General features: G+C 41.4%; 1 protein-coding gene across 8 annotated transcripts in view; it reads left to right on the top strand.

Annotated features, from left to right (window-relative positions):
• sorcs2 (sortilin-related VPS10 domain containing receptor 2) overlaps positions 1-20,817 on the top strand; it is a 403,210-nt gene that overhangs the window by 107,484 nt on the left and 274,909 nt on the right. For all 8 annotated transcript variants that reach the window (XM_074699314.1, XM_074699319.1, XM_074699318.1 and 5 more), the window contains exon 2: positions 8,918-8,985. In XM_074699314.1, the coding sequence (XP_074555415.1) occupies positions 8,918-8,985 (68 nt within the window). The remainder of the gene's footprint in view (positions 1-8,917; positions 8,986-20,817) is intronic.

Below are 20,817 nucleotides of genomic sequence, written 5' to 3'. Positions count from 1 at the left end.
TTAAGGTGGATCAGAATCATAATCGTCTTATTTGCCAAGTATCTCAAGAATACAGGGAATTTGACTAACCACACTCTCTCTAAACAATTATTGCAAATACAAACTAAATACTACAAAAATAGAAAAAAACTAGAGCTTGAGTAGAAAAAATAAATAAATTAATTAATAATAATAATAATAATAATAATAAGCATAATAATAATGAAGGACTTTGTACAGAGAAGTATAAAAAATATATATACACATTTAAGTTAAAATGAAATATAAAAAAATAATAAAATCAATCAAATGACAGTTCTAAATGCATAAAAATATATGTAGTTGCCCAGATACCCGGCTATGTGTGGACATGGCCTTGGACGACAGAGTTAGCTTCAGACTGTTTTTTAAAAATGGTCAAATATCAAGAAAATTTATGACAAACATAACCCAAAGCTCTATTGACCGTACAGTGTGTAGAAATAGAAACATTTTGCAACATCTTTTGGTCAGATAATAGTCAAAAAAGCTACCTGGCTAACTGCTCTATAGTGAAGCTACAGCGGTTAATATGGTGCATGATAACCAAGATACTCTCTAATCAAGTGTTAAGCATTAAAACTATTAAAACTATTGTTACAGTCTTCTAAGAGTTTCAGATGTAGAGTGTGGTCATGAATCATGACAGTTTGTGGTTTTGGCATTGGATTCAGTTTTTGACAGCAGGTGGACACGACAGTTCATTTAATTACTGTCTTATCCCGGACTTAACTTTGTTTCGTCAAAGAAATGTGGATTTTCTCCCAGTAGCTTAATGCATACAGACTTGAGTTCGTGTTAGAGATGGCTCAATACTGAGATGTTTTGATGTGTGAATCTTCATGTGTCTGCAGGAGAGACAGAGATGGCGTCAGGGTCCTATTCTAAATTAAATCATCTTGGAATTGACTTTGTGTCCAGAGAGTATAAATTGGAAATCATCTTTTGTTTTTTGGGGAAATAGAAATGATTCCCTCCCTTTTGATTCCAGCCTGTGATGAATTGTTTATGTGTGTGGTCTGTTTCTGGAGAATGCGAAGCACCCCCTGAGGGATGAGGAGAGGGTGTCACACACTTGGATGGAGTACTTGCATTTCTCTGTTTTCACTTTAAAAATGAATGAGCGCTTTCTTCCTGAAGAGTCCTGGAGTCTGTCCGTCTTTATCCCCCCTCCGGTCCTTTTCTCTCTTTAACTCCCTCCGTCTCCTCCTCAATAGCTGATTGATAGTGCTCCATTGACACACGGCTGACGGGAATGTCTCGGGGACAAACAGCAGTTGTCAGGCTGGAGTTCATGGTCGGCTCGGCCCTCGGCTCCTCTCTCAATGGGGTCTCTTGTCGCTGTAGTTTGAAGTCACTCAGGGGTCCTGACCGCCATGTTGACTTTTCCCCAATAAAGCCGTTGGACTCATTGTCCACCAGCTTACAAACAAGAAACCCACTGAGGCTGATCATGGAGCGACACGGTGGCCCCAAGAGAGCGATACTTCCTCTGAGACAGTTTGATGGGTTCAACAAGTTCAGTGAAAAGAGGCAAAGAATGCATGATTGGGATGTGCCGTAAATTATTTGCTTGTCTGGAAAATTTCAAGAAATGGTGCTTGCTTTATGTCCTTTAAAGAGGACAAATAGCCACACAGAAAAAAAATATTTACACTAGACTTAAGGTTGTTCTGTGAACCCACTGTACTTATGTCTTTGTGTGTAAATCTTAAAATAAATAGAAACTTTCTCTTATTTTCAGTTTTACACATTAAAAATATGCAGGCTCTGCAATTTCAAAAGCAGTGCATCTGAATTTTGGGGTACCAAAACATCACGCTGGGTCTGAGACCTTCTGACTTATTCTACCCCTGAGGACAAAGAGGAGAAGGGTCAGGTTAAGTACTTAAGTGTTCCCTGAACAGATGAGTCTTTAGACATCTCTTAAAAGTAGAAAGGGACTCTGTGGATCACACAGAGTTAGATGTTTCATTCCACCTTTTGGGGACAACAGAGGAGAAGAGTCTGACTAGAGATTTAGAGCCGCACTGGGCTGGGAGCACCAGGGGCTGTACCAGAAGCTGCTTGGCCTGTTGTGTCAGGTAGGGTCTGATCCTCCTGATGTTATAGAGGGCATATCCACAAGATCGAGCAATCGAGGCCACACGAACCTTAAAGGTCAGCATAGGCTACCTGTATAAAGCCAAAGCTCTGTATATTCCACAGAAACTCAACAACTCTTACAGCTGACGAGTTCAAATGAATGGATTTAACGTGATGTTAAAATGTGAGAGCTCAAAAATCACATTAGAGGGCACAAGATGAGATTAAAGTTATGAAATGATACAGAAAAGATGAACATAGATGCAAAAAATAGTCTGGAGTACATGGTAATAAATATTTTGGGCTAAAAATGTTGTTTGCAGTTCAAATATGAAAGCAATCCTATTAGAATCCAGATCCTGCCATAAGAAGAATCCTTACATACTTTGCCCATATCGCCCCCTAATGGAGAACATTTTTCTCGTTTGCTGATGTTTATGCATGTTACACCACAGAAAACTGACTACTTACAATTTGGTATCGAGAGACAGCTGTGGTTTGATTTACAAGTCATGATGGCACAGGTATGTTTGACCACATACCAACAAATGGAGCATTCATATGTTACTTTCAGGGTTAGTAAGAACTGCTGGTTTTTGGGTCGTTTTTAACAAAATCGAATGTGTATGAGACTTCTTACTAGCTGCCAGACCCCATCAAATTAAAATTATTCTTCATCCACAGAGTAATTTTCTCTTACTGGATGTTTCCTCAGACTTTTTTCAGGGTAGAAAGTCTGTCCTGATTTATTTGTATTGACTGGCATGTTGTCTCATTTCCAAAAACGGAAGAAGGGAATGTTTCTGAAGCCGCTGTGGTTGGGTTCCTGTCCGTGCCAGTTTTTCGCCTTTAGTCCAATGAGCTGAAGGGAGGACGCTGCCAAGTTGTAGCTTTAACACACAGCTACTGTACACCAGAGGCGGTGTATGAATCTGGCCCTTGCGCTGTTCAGCAGTTTTGTCAATGTGGCGAGGTGCACTGCTGCCAAATAAACGCTCCCTCTGCCTCCTGCCAGGACTGATTTATGGCCGAATACATCCTCGCCCCGTCCACTCCATCCCCAAAGAAAAATCATTTTCCAATTGAGCAGAACTTAAGGCCTTGAAGGCCGGCTCAGCGTGGGGATGGAGAAGCAGAATATTTTATCGGCATTGGCGTTTGGATGAATGATGCAAACCTCAATCTCTGGAGGCTGATGGAGCGATGGAGCTTGGAAGCACAGTTTCTTTTCCCCTCTCATGTTGAAGACAGAGGATGCAATTTGACATGTCAGTCACTTAGAGAGCTGTAATTACAGATTTTTATTTTAGACAGGCTTACCATGTGTTCTGTGAATGTTAGCTGTAGAGTATTATATGTCAGTGCAGAGCTGCTTCTCTCACAGCATGTGGACACCGTGCATGCTCCAGCTTTATAACAAAGGTAGAGTCCTCTTTTCTAATGCAACCAAGTTGTTCTGCAGCCTCTTTAGTCAAAATGTCTAATATTGTATTTTTTTTGCAAATCATTTAATGTCTCAAGGGTTTGATCCAGACTTGTCCAATTTGAGGATTTCTGCTTTCCTCCTGCACATCAGGCCAAATATTGTCACTTATGTGGTTTAATTAAAAAAAGCACTTCACTTTTGGCAGAGTTGGGCTGTTGAAACAACCTTTAATGGAAGAAATGAGGTTTTGAAGCAAGGAAAGCTCCTTAAAAAACTCTCCCATCGATTATGTTTATATGCAGATCCAGACGTAACTCATGAAAGTGTTGGTTTGAAACACACTGAGGTTAAAGGCTCTTCAGATGCATAGATTTATTTAAAGTATGGGATTAAATTTGAGTGCAAACAACTGCAACTGGTGATAAGCTGTGAGATTTATTCATCATCTCTGTCACACTGCCAGAGTCTGACTTCTCCAAATTGCTGATAATGTTGCTCCATTTGGTTGAAAGTGCAAGTTGGCACCAACTGAAACACAATCATGACATAATGGTGTCAGGTGTTACCTTTTTCAGCCTTTCTCTTTAAATTTTCAGCCGTGGGCCAAAAGTTGTGACTGTTCAGCATGAGGCACAAACCCTGTGTGTGTCTATTTGTGTGTGTGTGCAGCAGATCTGATCGTCATGTGAAGGGGCTGCTGCTGTTACTTTGCCTTTCTGCCTGCATGATGAGGGTGTCGAGCTTTACACCAGTGTCTCATTAGGAGAAGGACAGCTGTGCAGAGGCGGACAGCCTGTTTCCAGAGACACCAGTTGAGTCACAGAAGATCCGCCGACCAATCAGGCAGCAGCTTCTGCATGCTGTATGACTCAGAAAACCTCGCTGCTCAATCTCTCATGGAGGCTTTCTTGTTCTTCATCAGCAAGGGGAAGTTTATCTTGCAGTCAGAGGAGGGAAAGCAGGTTGTGTTCAGTCAAATCTCTTTGTTACCGGGGCTGTTATCAGTGCCGGCATGCTGGCGTCTGCTCGGGGAAAGGCCCTCTGTTCCAGTTTTTTGGACTTTGTAAACATCTGTGTAGGAAAAGCTCCTCAAAGGTTGAAGCTCAGAGTTTGGGACGCTTTGAGTGAAGCGTCTGGAGACTGCAAAGTGGCTTTTATGATGGAGCGGGTTGTGGAATTTGCTCTAGACTTCTCAAAACTCATTCTGTTTGTCCCCAGGTGTGCTTCTCCGCTGAGTCCAGAGCTTTGTGTGGAGTAAACACTAAAGACCTGCACTGCAGAGATGCTCAGGGCTGTGTGGACAGTACGAAGGCTCCTCTTTAGGCTCTATGGGGCCAAATGCTCTGAAATACTTGGGAACATATTTGGGCCTGCAGCCAGGTTTCTTATTAAGTCAGCTGAGTGAGGCAGAGCAGCTTTCATCCTATCTGATAAAGACATCAACCACATGTTTACCTCCTGAACCTGTTAGCTGTCTAATATCTTCCCAGGGGCCACCCAGGCTGTATAATGTTTACACCGTTGTTGACTTAAAGTAAGAGCATCGACCCTGATCTCCATAATTTAGGACATGCTAGCTTTGTGGATCAACAAATGAGGCAGTTCTGCTATTTTTGAATCTGTCTGATGCATATTTTTCTCTCTACATGACAAAGAGATACGTAAAGTTCACTGACTTCACCCAGCAGTCATGAAACAGGCTGTAATAGTTGTTATTAAACGACTCAAAAACATAAGGGAAAGGATACTAAATGACATATCTCTTAAAATGCATTTGTTTTCATGCAGAAACAGACATTGCATCACATTTTCCAAAGCCACCAAACTCCACTGACAAAAACAGTCATTTTATTCTGCAAGTGTTGCAGATGTTCCTCAGCTTTGGTAGACAGTTTCTTTGCATTATTTTGTTTGTTGGTGTTTTAAAAGGATATCTGGGATTCTGAACGATAGCAACAACACAAACAAACAGTAGTACATGAAGTAGGGGTTGATTAGCAACTCATGGGTTCTGCGTGGTAAAAAAGCTGTTTTTTTCAATGGAGTCTGGTGTCTTTGGAGAGTGTGATGTCGCTAGGTCCAAGGTTAAAATAGTTTTGGATTTTTCATTATGGTTTAGTTTTAGTTAGTTTTGACATTTTTTTTCCATTGCAGTTTAGTTTTACTTAGTTTTAGAGCAGGCATTCTAGTTTTTATTTAGTTTTGATTTTTGCAACAAGGCTTAGTTTTAGTTTAGTTTTAGTTTAGTTTTAGTTTTTTCGTACCTTATTAACCAGGTGCAGGACTCAAAAAGGTCAGAGTAAATATTTTGTCATGCTGTTTATTTTCAAGTCCAACATAGTGCTCACTGCTCAGTCAATGCTGATACTGACCTGTTTGCTGCTGCCTTAAACACAAAAAAAATAATATAAACTTAAATAAACAAATATAAACATAAATTATGTAAAACAATAAAATATGAGCTTTAATAATTAGAAACTTGGACTCTGTAACAATAAAGTCAGACTCACATGCAATTAAACTATTACAGAAGCACAGCCTGTCAGTACAGTAAACAAGCTTGTCCCAGTGCGTTGCTATGATGGTGCTGTGCAGCGCTGACAACTGTCGGAAAATTGGTTGGGAAAATTTGTCGGATTAATTTAAATCCTAAAGGCTATTAATATTGTCAAAAACTATGACTAAGGAAATTTTGTCTATAATTTTAGTTAGTTTGAGTTAGTTTTATGAACACAAGATACAGTTTTAGTTTACTTATCGTTTCTGTTTTCTTTTCTAGTTTTTATTAGTTTGAGTTAACTGCAATGTATTTTAAATTTCAATTTTCGTTTTTAGTTTTGTTTTAGTTAACTATTATAACCTTGGCTAGGTCCCACCTTGACAGAACAGTCAATGCAAAAAATGTCAGACATTTTCAGTCCCAGCCTGTTAGTGTCAAAAAACACCTTCATTTCATATGACAGATAATCTCTTAAAGTATTGCAGCTGTATCTTATGTATGAATGAGATCTGGATTTAAAAATCTGAGAATCTAGCACAAAGATGTATCAGAGATGCTCGCATCTGAAAGATTGTACAGCTAGACTCCTCGAAGGCAGCCACCTTGAACACAGCCTGCTGTCAGCAGCTGCCTCTGGGCTGGACCCCTCTGCCTGAAGGCAGGCCTGGCTCTTTCTCTCGCTCCACTACCTAGAGCTGAGAGCCTGCCTGTCAGTCACACCCTAAGGCCCCACTGTGCTGCCTGACCCGCCAGCACTCTTGCCATGGCAACGCAAATCCCAGCAGGCCTAGCTGTCAGGAACAGGAGTTCTCTGAAATATGAAAGACAAGAGGCTCTGATCCAGCGTTCACACAGGGGATCTGAGCTGCCGACCCAGACGTCTCGGTCATCTGAAGGATGCATCCCGACGTTTCATTTATTGGATCTTTTATGACAAATAGCAATATTATTGTGTGTGCCCTCGGCTCAATAACAAATCATAAATAAATGTTTCATAACCAAATTGCCGGAAGAAGAAATGTACTTAAGCTAAATTCATAGTTTTGCTTCCACACAGGGAGCTGGAGAGACACTGAGGGAAGCTTTATGAGAGCGGTCTTTAAAAATCCAAGAGGCAAACAAGACTGTTATTTGTTCAGGGTAATAGTTTCTCTGAGCACCCTCAAACACTCTCAGCATAAAAATCTGACACTATGCAGACTGAGTTTTTCTTTCCTTTGAAAGATGAGCACAGAGAGGATGCTTGTAATGTTCGACAAACAGCATCTACATCCAGCACTGTAAATGCACAGTAACACTTTCATATAAAAGTGTTAATTAGAAAACCCTTTGAACAATTGTTGCCTTTGACGTCAACAGTATGATTCTCAAAAAAAAAAAAAAAAAGTTTTAACAAAGATAGGGGATGACTGTTAAAGTGACCTCGATGGTACAATAAAATCTACAAATCCTGATGCTAACCCTGGGTTTAGTGTTTGACAGATAGAATTTGATTATTATTAAGAAAATGTGATTTACTGCTCAGTTAAAAGAAATAAGAATAACTAAATTACTGATATCAAACCAGGTACAATAAAAAGATACTACAGGAAAATAAACCATCATTTTACAGATTATTTAATCGGTGGATGAAATTGTGATATAGCTTAATTTTGAACAGATTCTGAAATTAATTTTGTGTAACTCAAGAAATACTGATTATTAGCTTCATGTAACCCAAGCTGACAGGACAAGTCAGCCCACCATTGGTTAGTATGTCTGCTGTATGTTGCCTCCAAGCATCAATCTCTGGCCATCAGATATGAAGCCTGTGCGTAAGTGTCAAAAATTGCAGTTCATGGGGTGTCCACTAGAGGCTGGCTGCAGAAACATCAGAAACCATATACACGCCTATTCAAAAAGGAGATCTTAAAAGCAGAAATAAACATGTTCAGTGTCCGGTTCAAAACATGATTTTAGTCTGGATGGATCATTATTTTCTCTTTTCTTTTTCACCAAAACCCCCCCCCATCAGTTTATGAGTTTTGCGTTATTAGGGGCTTGGTTGATTTGACTGACAGGTGGGCACCCTGTAGATGTTAGAGAGGAGGTTTAAAACTATCCTTAACTCCAGCTCTTTTCCTCACATTAGATCCTCTACAGAGACTGCGTCCAAGTTTTGTACAGTCGACGAGAGTGAAATACTATATATGTAACTTTTTTTGGAGCTGAGGGGAACTGCAGGTCTGATTGCCTTCACTCTGTGGCTTTGTCACTGAGGACGTCTGCATACCAAGACTTGAATAATTTTGTTTCTATCAGGTTTTTTAAGTAAGACTCATTTGGGTTAGTGCACATACGACTTCAGCCTGGTTATAAGAAGCATGATTGAGCTACCTGAAGAACACCTCACCCTGGTTTCTGGCAACAACCATCGGCCTGCACAGGGGGAGCAAGAGAACAAAAGCTCTGCCCTTTTCTCCCAGAAGTTTCCTCTTTGAAATGCTCTCATGCTCACATGCCAGACATATTAAATATTTTTTGTTGCCTTCTTCTTCTTTCACATTCGGAATGAGGAATGCTGCTAGGAATGAGGTGGATACCTGTGCAACTCCATGTTGGTACCCAATAGTTTGAAGTCCACTCTCAGCCACAGTGGTCTCATTTTTCTCCGATTTTAGAATTTCTGCTGCTTGTGTTGCAAAAACTAAACATCAGAGACCAGGATACAAGTATGAATAACCAGATTTATCAACAGGAGAAGCATTAAGCTAACTGTTAGCATCAGATGCTTTCTTGTTGAATTGTTACTGAACAAACCATCATCACTTCCTTCCTGTTATCTTCCTCCATCTTTTCTTTTACTGTATGTGAAGTCTAATTTTCTCTCTTCTTGTTTCATCTTGCAGGTCATCCTGATCCTGACCAAGTACTACCACGCTGACTCCACCAAGGTCCTGGAGAGCTCGCTGTGGAGGTAAGCTAACCGTTTACACCATGTTCACTCCTGCTGAATGTCTTCCCGTCATGTCTGGCCTCAGACTCTCGCTGACCCTCCATCAGCGAGGTCAGCACATGTTCAGTTATCTCTCTGCTGAGCCACTTCAAGGAGACAGGAGTGATCCTGAGTGCCAGGGCGGTCAAAACATCAGCAGGCAGCTATACGGCTGAAGGAGGGGACCGGAGAGTGGCGCTGTGAGGCCGGGGCGGGCATCTGTCCGGGCAGATAGTGTATCAGCATGGCACAGGGCAGGATGGTGGAGACGGAGGGGTTGAGTCTGGCTGGCTTCATCTTTCTGCGGAGCTGTCTCTGCCAAACACTTCACACTCCTCTCACTTTTCATCCACTCTGCTCCACAACACAACAAGTTTATCTCCAGCCTCTACATTTATTCTCATGGAATATTAATTTCCTCTTCCTTACATCTCCTGGGGTGCTGCTATGAAGCTGAGCGTGTCCTTCTCGTAGATAAGGGCAAGGAAATTTAATTATATTCCTATTTGCTAATAAAAACTTAGAAAATAGACAAGACAGGGAGCATAACGCCGGCTCAAATTAGCCGTCTAGAAGGCATTCACACCCGGCAAAACGTGTCTGATGGAGGTACTTAATTCATGCCATTCACCTCGGCGAGGGCTCCATGACTTCAAAGCTTCAGCCTCTCATTAGCTCTGACTGCCTCCGTCTCCCTGGAGGACAAAAATGAATAATGTACATATTCTCTCCTTCTCTTGTTGATGTTATAATTGTTGCAGTGTATGAATAATACTGCAAATTCATGACTGGACAGCCCACTTAAAAAAACTCACAGCAAGTGGTTGAATTCATCCAAACTGAGCCGAACTTGGCCGGCTGCCTTTTGGTGTCGTTGTCTAAATTAGCATGAATTAGCATGTTTCCCGGAGGACCCACACGTCTCCCTGAGCAGGTCTTGGTTGTCTTTCTGTGTGGTGTGGACCTCAGGTCCTTGTAGCTGTCAGTGTGGACAGACTCTGTCCTCTGGCCTTGAGGCTTTGAAGTCCCAGGGCTGCAGGATCAAACGGGAGATGGAGGAAGATGAATGGGTCTGCGGTCTCGAGCTGTCAGGTGGCGTAGATCAAGACGTCGGGGGGAAGAGAACAGCGGCGAGAGGAGAAAGTTTTTTTTAGGGAGGTAATAAAGTGAGGGCCTTTCAGGTGGATGCTGCTCTATAGAGGGCTTTCTTCTGTCAACAAGCAGAATACACAATCTGAGGCTGTTAGAGGTCTGGGTGAATACAACCCAAACCACTGACTATCAGCAAGTTTGTGGTGTTTCTGACCTAGAGAGAAAAACAACAGAGGAATCATAAGGGTTGAGATTATTTAGTACGGATTAGTCTTATATTTGGCTAAAAAAAAAATTGTGAGCTTGAAGGAGGTGAGTGAGTGTCACTTCAGCTCAGATTTATTGAGTACAAACCACATGAGACACATTTAATGAGTCAGGTATCATTTCTCAAGATGAAATTTGTGAGCAGTCTTTCCTGGAACTACATAGTGATGATGAGAAAAACTGTGAAAGGCTGTTCTTGGAAAAACCACCAGAGTTTAGGTTAATAAAAAACAAACTCTGATATTGGGACCTAAAGTTTGATACATAGATCAACACCTGAAATCATCGAAACCTCAAAATGGTTTCTGTTTTCAATCAAGGCAGGATGGCCACATCCAACCACACTGTAAATCAATCCTTTTCTTTTGCTGTAAACAAAAAGAAACAAATACAACTCAAAATGTCAAAAAGCAGAAACTTCATCCATTAAACTTTAAACTCTCCTTTAAACTAGAATCAGTTCATATTTTAGATGAATGGAAACTGTCTGCACATAGTTTGGTTTCTACCTCTGCAGTACTCCTCCAAAACACATGATGGCAGTGTGGGCTGTATGATCATCAGATTGTCTGCGTCCCACTACATAATATATTTTCACAGTGATTCTTAACGTAACCCACTACTACTTCAAGAATGAACCAGATCTGGTCCAGCTCTGCTCTGTTGGGTGTTGACTGCATGCGCTCTCATTGAACAACTCACATCAGCAGCGCATTGAGTCCAGCATGTATCAGGACCTCCAAACAGCTGGAGTCACAGATCAAGGAGTGCCCTGGATTCACACCCCAATGATGATCCTCCCTTCATTCACATTGGGCTGGAAAGCCTCAAACCTCTTGATTCCTGGTCTTGCTTTGCTCGTTATGTTGGTTTGCTGTTGTAGTCAAGCTGCAAGTCTTGTTTTGAAAGTCCCTGGGTGGTTTCCGTGCCTCAGCTCGATCTACTATTCTATAGATTAAGGTGTCAGGTAGGGCTGGGTATTACTAAGAGCCTCACGATTCTATTTGATTTTGATTCTTTAGATTGCGATTCGATATCGTCTTGATTTGATTTGATTTGATTTGATTTGATTCGATTCGATTCGATTCGATTCGATTCGATTAAATTCGATTCGGTATCGATATTGATATTGATGTAAATGCTTCAATTATCAATTTAATGCCCCATGTGAACATATGTGGTATGTCACCTCACCTTTTGGAGCAATACAGCAACCCAAACGTCAGACTTTAAATCCGAAGGATCTGGCTTTATGCTGCTGCTTTGGCTGACATTTTTTGTTTGGTCACTCTGGTGGCCCTTGTTCACACAATGGGAATAACACGCACACTCCCCACTTGCCAGGAGGTGAATCAATTCAGAGGATTTGCTGAATCGATATTGAATTGGGCAAGGCAATTCTTTGATGTATTGATGCATCGATTCATCGATATTTTTACCAACCCCTAGTATCAGGGGTCCATGTCCGGCAGAATTAGGAGCTGCGCATCTGATGTGTCTGGTTCCTGCCTATTGGAGCTGGGACGTAGCTGGTGTCTTTTGGCGGTTACAAGGTAGTAAAGACAGGAGTAGCTGGAGGAGATGAAATGTACGGCCGATTAGTGGCAACCCCACATGCTACAGTAAATACAGGAAGCATGATGGGAGGAGGTACATGACGATTATGTGTACAAAGCAAGCGGCAACCTCCGGTCTTAGAATATGAGACAATGTGGAAGTGCTAAAATCTGCTGTTTCTCGAGTGATCGCTTGAGGCTGACTCCGGAAGTACAGGAAGTCACATACACACCAAGCCAAAAAAGCTTTTTTCGAAGAAGAAATTAACCTATTTACAGCCTGGTTCAAAAAACATCTCCTGTCTGAGCCGCTAACTTTACTAATGGCGCACACTGAACAGCGGGGGAATTATTTCTAACTTGGCCGTTCAGAGGATGTTAAGATCGCGAGCTCGCCCAATCAGAGGCACAGCTCAGGGTCACATGACTGACAGGCGCCCTATAGCTGTACGCAAAGCCCTTGCCACTACCAATATGGCCGCTATAGCCGATGTGCTTTATTTACCGTTACAGAAACAAATGGGTGACACCGAGAAAACTACATCCATGTTTTATACAGTCTATGATACAGAGTCAAGCAGACCTACAGTATGTTGTAGTGTATGTTGGTTTTTTTTATTTTATTTTATGACCTGGGTGCTAAATGAAAGTGAAATCATTATTATGATGTATTGCTTCGCGGATAAGGTGTATGTTTCATCTTTTTTGTTTGCACCAGCTATGACCCAAAGCTTCTGTATATCTCTGTGTAAACTCCACCATGTGCTGAATGTATAAATATAACTTATTTAAAGTAAACCCTGCACTGCTCCATGCTCTGTGGAGAGCAAAGCTGCCAGCTCATCCCCTCTGAGCGTGACTCTGACCACATTATGTCCTGTGTGTACGTTTCTCAGTGTGCTGTGGAGAGTTTTGTCTGTTAGAGTTTCTGCTCTTTCTGTTACGACCAGACCAGGTTTACCATCTATGACACGGCTGATGAAAGAGCTCCAGACACATTCCTCTTTCTGACTTGTGTTGTGACAATAGATGTCTGAGCAAAAAGAGAGACGAGGGAAACAGTGAGTGGTGTCTTCAGGACCACCTGAGGCTGTTTCTGCATGCTGAAGTATGTTCATGTTAAGACGAGTACAACTCAGACTGATGTGTGTGAGGTTTGTCCATGTCTCTATCTCGATGCTGCAGAGGTTGTTATATCTTCATGTTTTCTTTGGAGAGGCTGTGTTACAGAAAGCTGAAGGCCAAACCCCTGATGTGACAAAGATACACTGAACATTTACACCTCAGGTCTCCTGCTGTGTGTCCATCTCTGTCTTTGTCTCTGTTTGTGTGCTGTAAACTTCTCTGCAGACTTGTTAGAGGAGTACCCAGGCAGAAATTCCTCCACCATGTCCCCTCTGTGTTGTTCAGTTTGCTGCCTGTATTGTGAAACAGATTAACAGACAAGGAGCTTTAAAAAGTTTCTCCTAATGACAGAGAGTAAAGAAAGTCTGAGGCTTTCTTTACTGTCCCCCTCTAAAGAAGCGATAATACGATTTCCGTCTCATCCCATATTGTTTCCACTCACCTCGTCCACACTTCAGCCTGCGGCAGATCAAATTCTGATCCGGCATCAAAGCAAACAGCGAGGAAGGTGTTTGTAGATTAGGCAAAGGAGCGAGGATTTGCCACAGCTTTACCAAACACTGTGATGACTCCCGGCTGACATAAACTCTTCTTAAGACTCTGTTGCTGTGAGTCGAGCCCTGAAATACTCCGTAAACCTTCCTGATCCTCCAGCTGAGAGCAGCAGATGTAGACTTCACTTTGTGGAGCGCTCAGAGGAGAAAATGTTTCTGATTTCATGCAAAACTAAGAAACTTTACAATGAAAGACCTCAAAACAGACCGTAAATGTGCCGTATTGTTTCTTATATCCTCTTGTTTGCCTCTTGAAGCTTTGTAACCGTACAGATATCAGACCCACGTTCTCCTCCAGCAGCCGTACTCTCACACAAAAAGGGTGCTGGATGAGAATCGGGGAATCGGGGGAGGAGGTATTTATAATTCATGCCTTCTTTGCACATCTTTTGAAGAGGCGAGGGGGGCTGGTAGCCATTGAGCCCGAGGGGGGGCTTCACTGCCCCATAATGGATGAAGAGATCGTCTGACGAGAGCTCTACATACGGGAGAAACAACTGTTGGTGTTATGTTCATGATACAGGCTAAAAACGTCAGATATGTTGGCACGATGGTTTTATGGGCGTGCCTCATTTCCCCGCCCCTCCTGCTAACCAAATTCAACTTATTTTGCACCCTCTGTTATTTCTTGTTTTTTGTTAATGGGAAACGTTAGAAAGAGCGCTGAGACCTGACTGGAGACGGACAGAAGAAGAGAGGAGCAAACCAAAATCACCTCCAGCCTCCATCCTCCATCTCCCTCCTCCTCACGGATCCTCCCTCTCATCCCTGTTTCTTCCCTCTCCGCACATCTTAAAGTCTGAATTTACATTTTCTGTCTTTATCACAAAGCCGCTCCTGAAATCAGTGCCTTGGAGAAACAGAGCAATCAGGGAGATGATAAGTGATGATACAGGGAGTGGATGCTTTGATGATTCCTGGAGGAAACTGGGTCATGAAAGCGTGTAAGAAAAAGGAAATCATATCTATTTTTTTAACAAAGGATTTTCACTTGGAAGAAAATGCAAAAGTTCCTTTAAAGGCATTTCAAACATGTTTTAAAATTGTTATAATGGTTCAGCCTCTCTGTCCACTATACCGGCGTTAAATGCAAAGTTAGGTTCATTATTATCCAAACCAACTGCTCATGCTAACTGTCACCAATATGTTTTTGTTTTTGGGAAACACTTTCTAACTGCAAAGCTAAGATAGCTGCAGCAGACTAGTCGACGTAAGGCCCATTGGCTCTGTCATAATGTAAAGAATAAGGGAATCGTTAAGCACGAAGGCTAACGATACCGATGGATTGAAACATTTCGTATCCATTCTCAACAGGAACTGGTTTTCGATTCCCATCCCTATTATTCTCTGCTCTAAAGATCAGCTTTGTGAATGGGTGTGTATGTGGTATCATCTGTTTCTGCAGACGGCTTCTAGTGGACATTTGAGGAACTGCATTTTTTAGCTTTTTTAGCTTTAGGCTTCATATTTTTTAGACTGGTTGTTGCTTTGTCATTTCTCACTTTCTCTTTCCAGTTTACTTTATCTACTATGCTGTCCCTGAGATAAAGTACCAAAACTCCCCCCAAAATCTCAGTAACCAGAAAGTTACATATTTATATACAAGTCAACTACCTGCAGCTGTGGAACAGGGTCTCTCGTGGTCTGGGACTAAAGATACTGAGTCATGTCGCTCTGGAAACTAATCTCAGAGACACTAGGAATCACAACCCAAGCCTTTCAGAGTCTTGTGAACAATCATGTATGAATGAAAAAAAAAGAAAAGAAAAAGAGCAACTGCAGTTCCTCGAGTGCCCACATGGGGCTTGCTTCAAAAGTTGTCAGTGGCCTCTCTGCTTGTTTCTTTATGAGCTGGAAGTTACTCAGAGGCAACATTTCCAACATGGCTGCCATCATTGGCTTCACGGTGCCTCTTCAGAACTCACTGAGTTTTATTGAGGCGATGGTTTTAGTGACACTCTTTGATCGTACTCCTGTCTATAAATTACATTTCAGCCTTTGCAGCCAAAGTCCTGACTCTGTTTGGAACAATTTCCTGAATACGTTCCAATTTTTTTCCCTCTCTTTGAGTCATTCAGACCAAAAACTTGTTTGAAACAAAAAAAAGGAAAGAAAAGAAAGTGTGGAAAGAAAAATGAAAATGCTTCCTGTCTTTGTTTTGATGTTTGAATCTGTTTCTTTGAGGCGTATCCACTGTTGGGAGGCTCCACATCTCCAGCTCACCCAACTCTGATTCCTCCTAATCACACACACTCTCACACACTTATCCCTCTATTACAAATGTGTTAATGATTAGCCCTCCCTGGGGTCCAGATCAAGTTCCCCAAAACTAACCCCAGGAAGAGAAACGCAAAGTAGAGACATCCACTTTAAGGCTGAATCAAAGCAACATGTTTCATTCCCCTCCTTTATCTCACCCTTTACCTCCTTCTCTCTTTTCTCATCATTCCTCCCTCTCTGTCCCTCTTTGTTCTGTTTCTCCCTCCGTCCAGATGGCCGGGGTTGCTGTAAATACTTAACCGAGGGGAAAGCATCATCTTCCACCACCTCGTATCTCCTTCTCTCCATGCATATTTCACAGCGTGGATAGAGAGAGGGGGAGAGACGGCACCCCGGAGAGATCTCTCTACTTGAGATGTCAGGCAGTGTGTCGACTGAACACAGAAGGGGTTTGATACAGCAGCAGTAAACAGGAATGTAAAGCATCTGTAAAGCAGAGAACTGGGAACATGAATAACACGCTCTCAGATGTGTTTTTGGCGTAAATCTGCAGAAAAACAGCGATAGAGAAGAGGAATCAATGAGCAGCTCCAGTGATGGATTATTCTCTGTGTTTGTGCAGAGCTGCTCCCGCCCCTGCTCCCCTTCACTCCTCTTCCTTCTCTAACAATAACTATCTCTGTGTTTAACTTGGTGTCACTTTGCTCAGGTTATTAAAAAAGAACCTCTCACTCATCCACCTTTGCTTCCTGTGCTGGTCCACATCATGAATCACAGAGCAGAAGAAGGGAGATTAAATCCACAGAATGATTTTGTTCCTGCAGTCTCACAAGAGCTGTGAGAACGGCTGAAATTAATCACAGAAAGTAACCAGCTGCTGTCACAAAGTTTAATACTGTATTTTATATAACACTCAGTGCTCCCAGAGGCCTGTTCAGGGAGAGATCTTAGGGCTGGGTACGACCCACCTCAATGTTTCTATCCTCTCCTTGAGGTTTCCAGCACATCAGGCTTCTGTATCTGCAGTAACATAAATATAAATAAGGTTTTTAATAGGAAAGCACCACATACAGCTGCATTCATTACTGCAATGAAACAGTTTTATCCGAAAAACAACTCCTGACCAAAATCACATTTTGATCCAGGCTGTAAATAGTTTTATTTCTGCTGTTAAGATCAGCTTTATCAATGTGTGTGTATGCAGCTTCTTGTGCCTCAAGTGGACAGTTAAGGAACTGCAGTTTTCCCTGCTTTAGCTTAAAATCTCAAGATTGCAGGTTGCTGCTTGTTGATGATTTACCTTTTCCCAGTAGCAGATGGAGAACTGAAGCAGCTAATGGTGTATTTGGAGCAGTATCCTGAGGCCTTGATGTCTTTCAGATGCATCTCTTCCTGCTGTACGAGCTCCAAAGGGTTTAGCTTTTTTTAGGAGCTGGGAGAACGATTAACTGTAAAGTAATGCTGAACTGTGGGATCATGAAACACTAATAGGGGGTGACCAAATACCTTCCAAAATAAAAAGTATATTTGCAGATGCATATTTCATTCATTACAGTAAAAATATGAACAAAATATATGTTAAGTTTGAAATAAGGCCACAAAAAAAGAAAATGTGTGATTTTTTTCCATATTTCTTTGTTGGAGAGCCCTGAAGTGACTAAACCAGGGCCTGTGTACTAAAAAAAATAATAAAATGGATTAGCATTATGCACAAGCCAAGCTTGAACAGAGCATTTAATGCAATGGGGATAGACCTCATCATTACAGACGCTAACGGCAGGATTTACTTTTTAATGATGGAGGATGTTGTGCTGATGTGATACCATTTAAAGGGCATATTGCAGGTTTAATTCTTTATGTGTAAATTAACACATAACATTGTCTGATAATGTCAGTAGAATAAGTCAGTCTCTAATTTTTATATGTTATTCAAAGCACAAATTTGGAGAAGGAAGTGGCTGTTTTTGGTATAGCTGTTTAAAAAAGGTCTTTTTTTGAACATCCCGTCATGTGACGTAACAAAAGGGACTCGCATTCCTTTACTCCGCTTTGAGCTCATGTGAATAACAAGTTGTCATGAGTGAGATTGGGCATTTTGAGTCATGTTTATTGTGTTTCTTCCAGAGTATTATTTAATTTGACCATCCATTAAGATGATTCAGATGGATAGATGCAGAAATACTAGTTTAACAGTACACAGAGTCCACTTTTCCAGGCTCAGTGAGTCAGCTTTCGTGCTAGCTAAAAGCGCTCACTTACCACACCACAACTCCACTGCTCTCCTACGGCTGTTATTCTTCCTAATCCTGCCCTGTTCCCGGTCCCCATCTTTCCTAACTCATAATTATAACCCAAAGGACCATCATATGGATAGGAATGAAGTTTTTCTTCATCCTCATTAACAGGAGTGACAGTCTGATCCATGTTTGTTAATGTTAAACAGAGGCAGAAGCAGCAGTGCTCCCTATTGTGATGCCATGTTCAAATGGTTTTTAACATAGAAGTACAAAAACCTGTACTAAAACATCTCCAGGAGACCCTGTGGTTTATTAATTTAGGAATTTATTTCAGGATTTATTTTTTAAAAGTTATTTTCCTATCAATTTCTTAACAGTTGTCTTTAACCTGCAATAGGCTACGCCCTTTAAGATGGAATATGCAAGACGACTGATATTCAAGGGTTGAACAAATCTTTTGGAAAAGTAGGATGATGTCGAGCAAATGCAGCAAATGTTTTTAAGTGTTTGACCTGTGAGTAAGGATGGGTACCGAATTCGGTACTTTTAAAGGTGTGAGTGTTCCAGCAGGTGTGGCACAGCTGTTTTGGGCTCACATTCTGAAAAGATTGGACTCCCCCATTGTAGATGATTCTTCATACAAAAATACTTTGGAATGAAAACAAAGTGCTTGAATATTTCTGATAGCCTTCTACAATGGCTTGTGTTTTAATATCAAGTTTGATTAGATTAACCTTAATCTTTTCAGTTGTTATCTGTACACAGCAAAAAACTGAAATCTTATCAAGTGTTTTTGTCTTTTTTTAAGTAAAAATTGTCTTATTATACTCGATATGAGCCACTTTCAACTTATCAATCCAGAAAAATGTCTTGTTTCGAGTTATCAGAGTACAAAAATGAGGTTTGAATCGCTTGTAACCAGTAAAAAAATCTGCCAATGGAACAAGAAAAAATTGCTTGAAAATTTCCTTGAGACTAGAACAATGTCTTAATACAAGTAACTTTTCTTTTGTTCTATTGGCAGATTTTTTTACTGGTTACGCGCAATTCAGACCTCATTTTTGTCCTTAAATAACTTTAAACCAGACATTTTTCTGGATTGGTCATGTGAATTTGGCTCATATTGAGTCTAAAAATGAGTTTTCTACTGGAAATAAGACAAAAAACACTTGATAAGATTTCAGTTTTTGCAGTGTAGAATACAAAAGTAATTATAAAGTTCAACAATAACCACAACTCTTATTTTCCTGGACTGGCTGTTTCAAGTACTGGCTCGTTTTGTTGTCACGACCACTGAGAACAGCCCTCAGTAATGAAAATCAACAAGGAACAGAAAAGAAGGAGTTTATCGGTTCTCTAGGGATCTGAGTGCATCAACAGAATGACTCCTTGCCTCTGACATTAATAGCCCCATGCCTGTTGCAGTTTTAAAATCTACATTTTTGACCAACTGAACCGTACCAGCACTGACCACCAAACACAGACACACTGCTAAGACAAACTGCAGGTGTTCAGTTATTCACTGAATGTTCCCGCCAAACAGGATTATTGAAAAACCATTTCACAGTTTGGGGTCAGCAGCAGCGACAACAACATGCAGGAAATGTAAGTTTGTCCAAAACAGAATATTAATGTGTGCTGAAACGGAGCTGAGCAGGACACTGAGCCGACGATCTGATTGGACCTGAAATGAACTGGAAAATGAGACAACTGCGTGAGCCCGGAGAGAAAACCATGTCAGTCAGTCAGTCAGTCTGTGTGTGTGTGTGTGTGTGTGTGTGTGTGTGTGTGTGTGTGTGTGTGTGCCTTCCTACAGACTACACTCCGCAGAGTATAACTACTGTATGAGAAGTCTATGTTAGATGGAGCTTTGGCCGAGTGTGTGTATGTGGGAGTGGGATCGTTCTCATACCACGCTGAGTGTCCGACCATCTGGAGGACGTTTCCAGTTTCCTCGAACATTCTTTCTGCAAGGACGGACACACAGGTTCACATCTACACACAGCTGGAGAAAGACAGAAAGAGAGAGAGGGATGAAGAGAGACAGAGGGGTAGGGAGGGAGAGGCTTTCTTTTGACTAAGCTGTGAAGTTTACCCACAGGAAACAATATTTGGCAGAGAGTTCACAGTCGATTTCTACTTCTGTCTCCTTCACACAAACTCTCCTTTCTCTCTCTCTTCCTTTTTATCTTTATCCCGATTTCACGGCCTTGCTAGAAGCTTCTTTCCGAAGGGAAACTCTGACTTTCGGACCACACACTGCACAGAGCTGCAGAAATATATGCGAAGCAGAAAGAACTTACAGTTGAGTTTTGATTTTCAGCTCCGCTGAATAAATCTGAGGGAGTCTACACGGTCATTTCTGCCATCAGAGAGACATGAGCTCACCAAATCCCTTTGAAGTGTTTTTTTAGTTCGCTGAGATATCAAAGTTAGATCTGAAGTTTGTCCGAAAGAGAAAATGTATGATGACAGATTTAACAGTCGTGTTCCTAGAGTGTGGTGTTCAATGAAGTGACTAACACAGCACACCACAGAATAAGGTTCTCAGAAAATCTTGCAAAACCTCAGATGTGACTATGGTGTGAATAAATTGACTTGACTTTATCTCAGCTTCCTGGGGCCAGCTGCACCACCTGGGCGTAAACTAAGGCCCTGTTTATTGGACAATGTTGACCTGATGACCTGTTTATTTTAATTTGAAAATGCCAAAACACTGTGAAAAAAAAATCTGCGTTTACACGAAAAATGCTGAGGGACTAA

The sequence above is a fragment of the Halichoeres trimaculatus genome, unplaced genomic scaffold (genome assembly GCF_033239565.1).
Source record: "Halichoeres trimaculatus isolate MK-OKI-2021-1 unplaced genomic scaffold, fHalTri1.1 fHalTri1_scaffold_22, whole genome shotgun sequence".
NCBI classification, from domain to species: Eukaryota; Metazoa; Chordata; class Actinopteri; order Labriformes; family Labridae; genus Halichoeres; species Halichoeres trimaculatus.
Note: the sequence above shows the minus strand (reverse complement) of the source record. Positions and strands in the feature narration are given on the sequence as shown.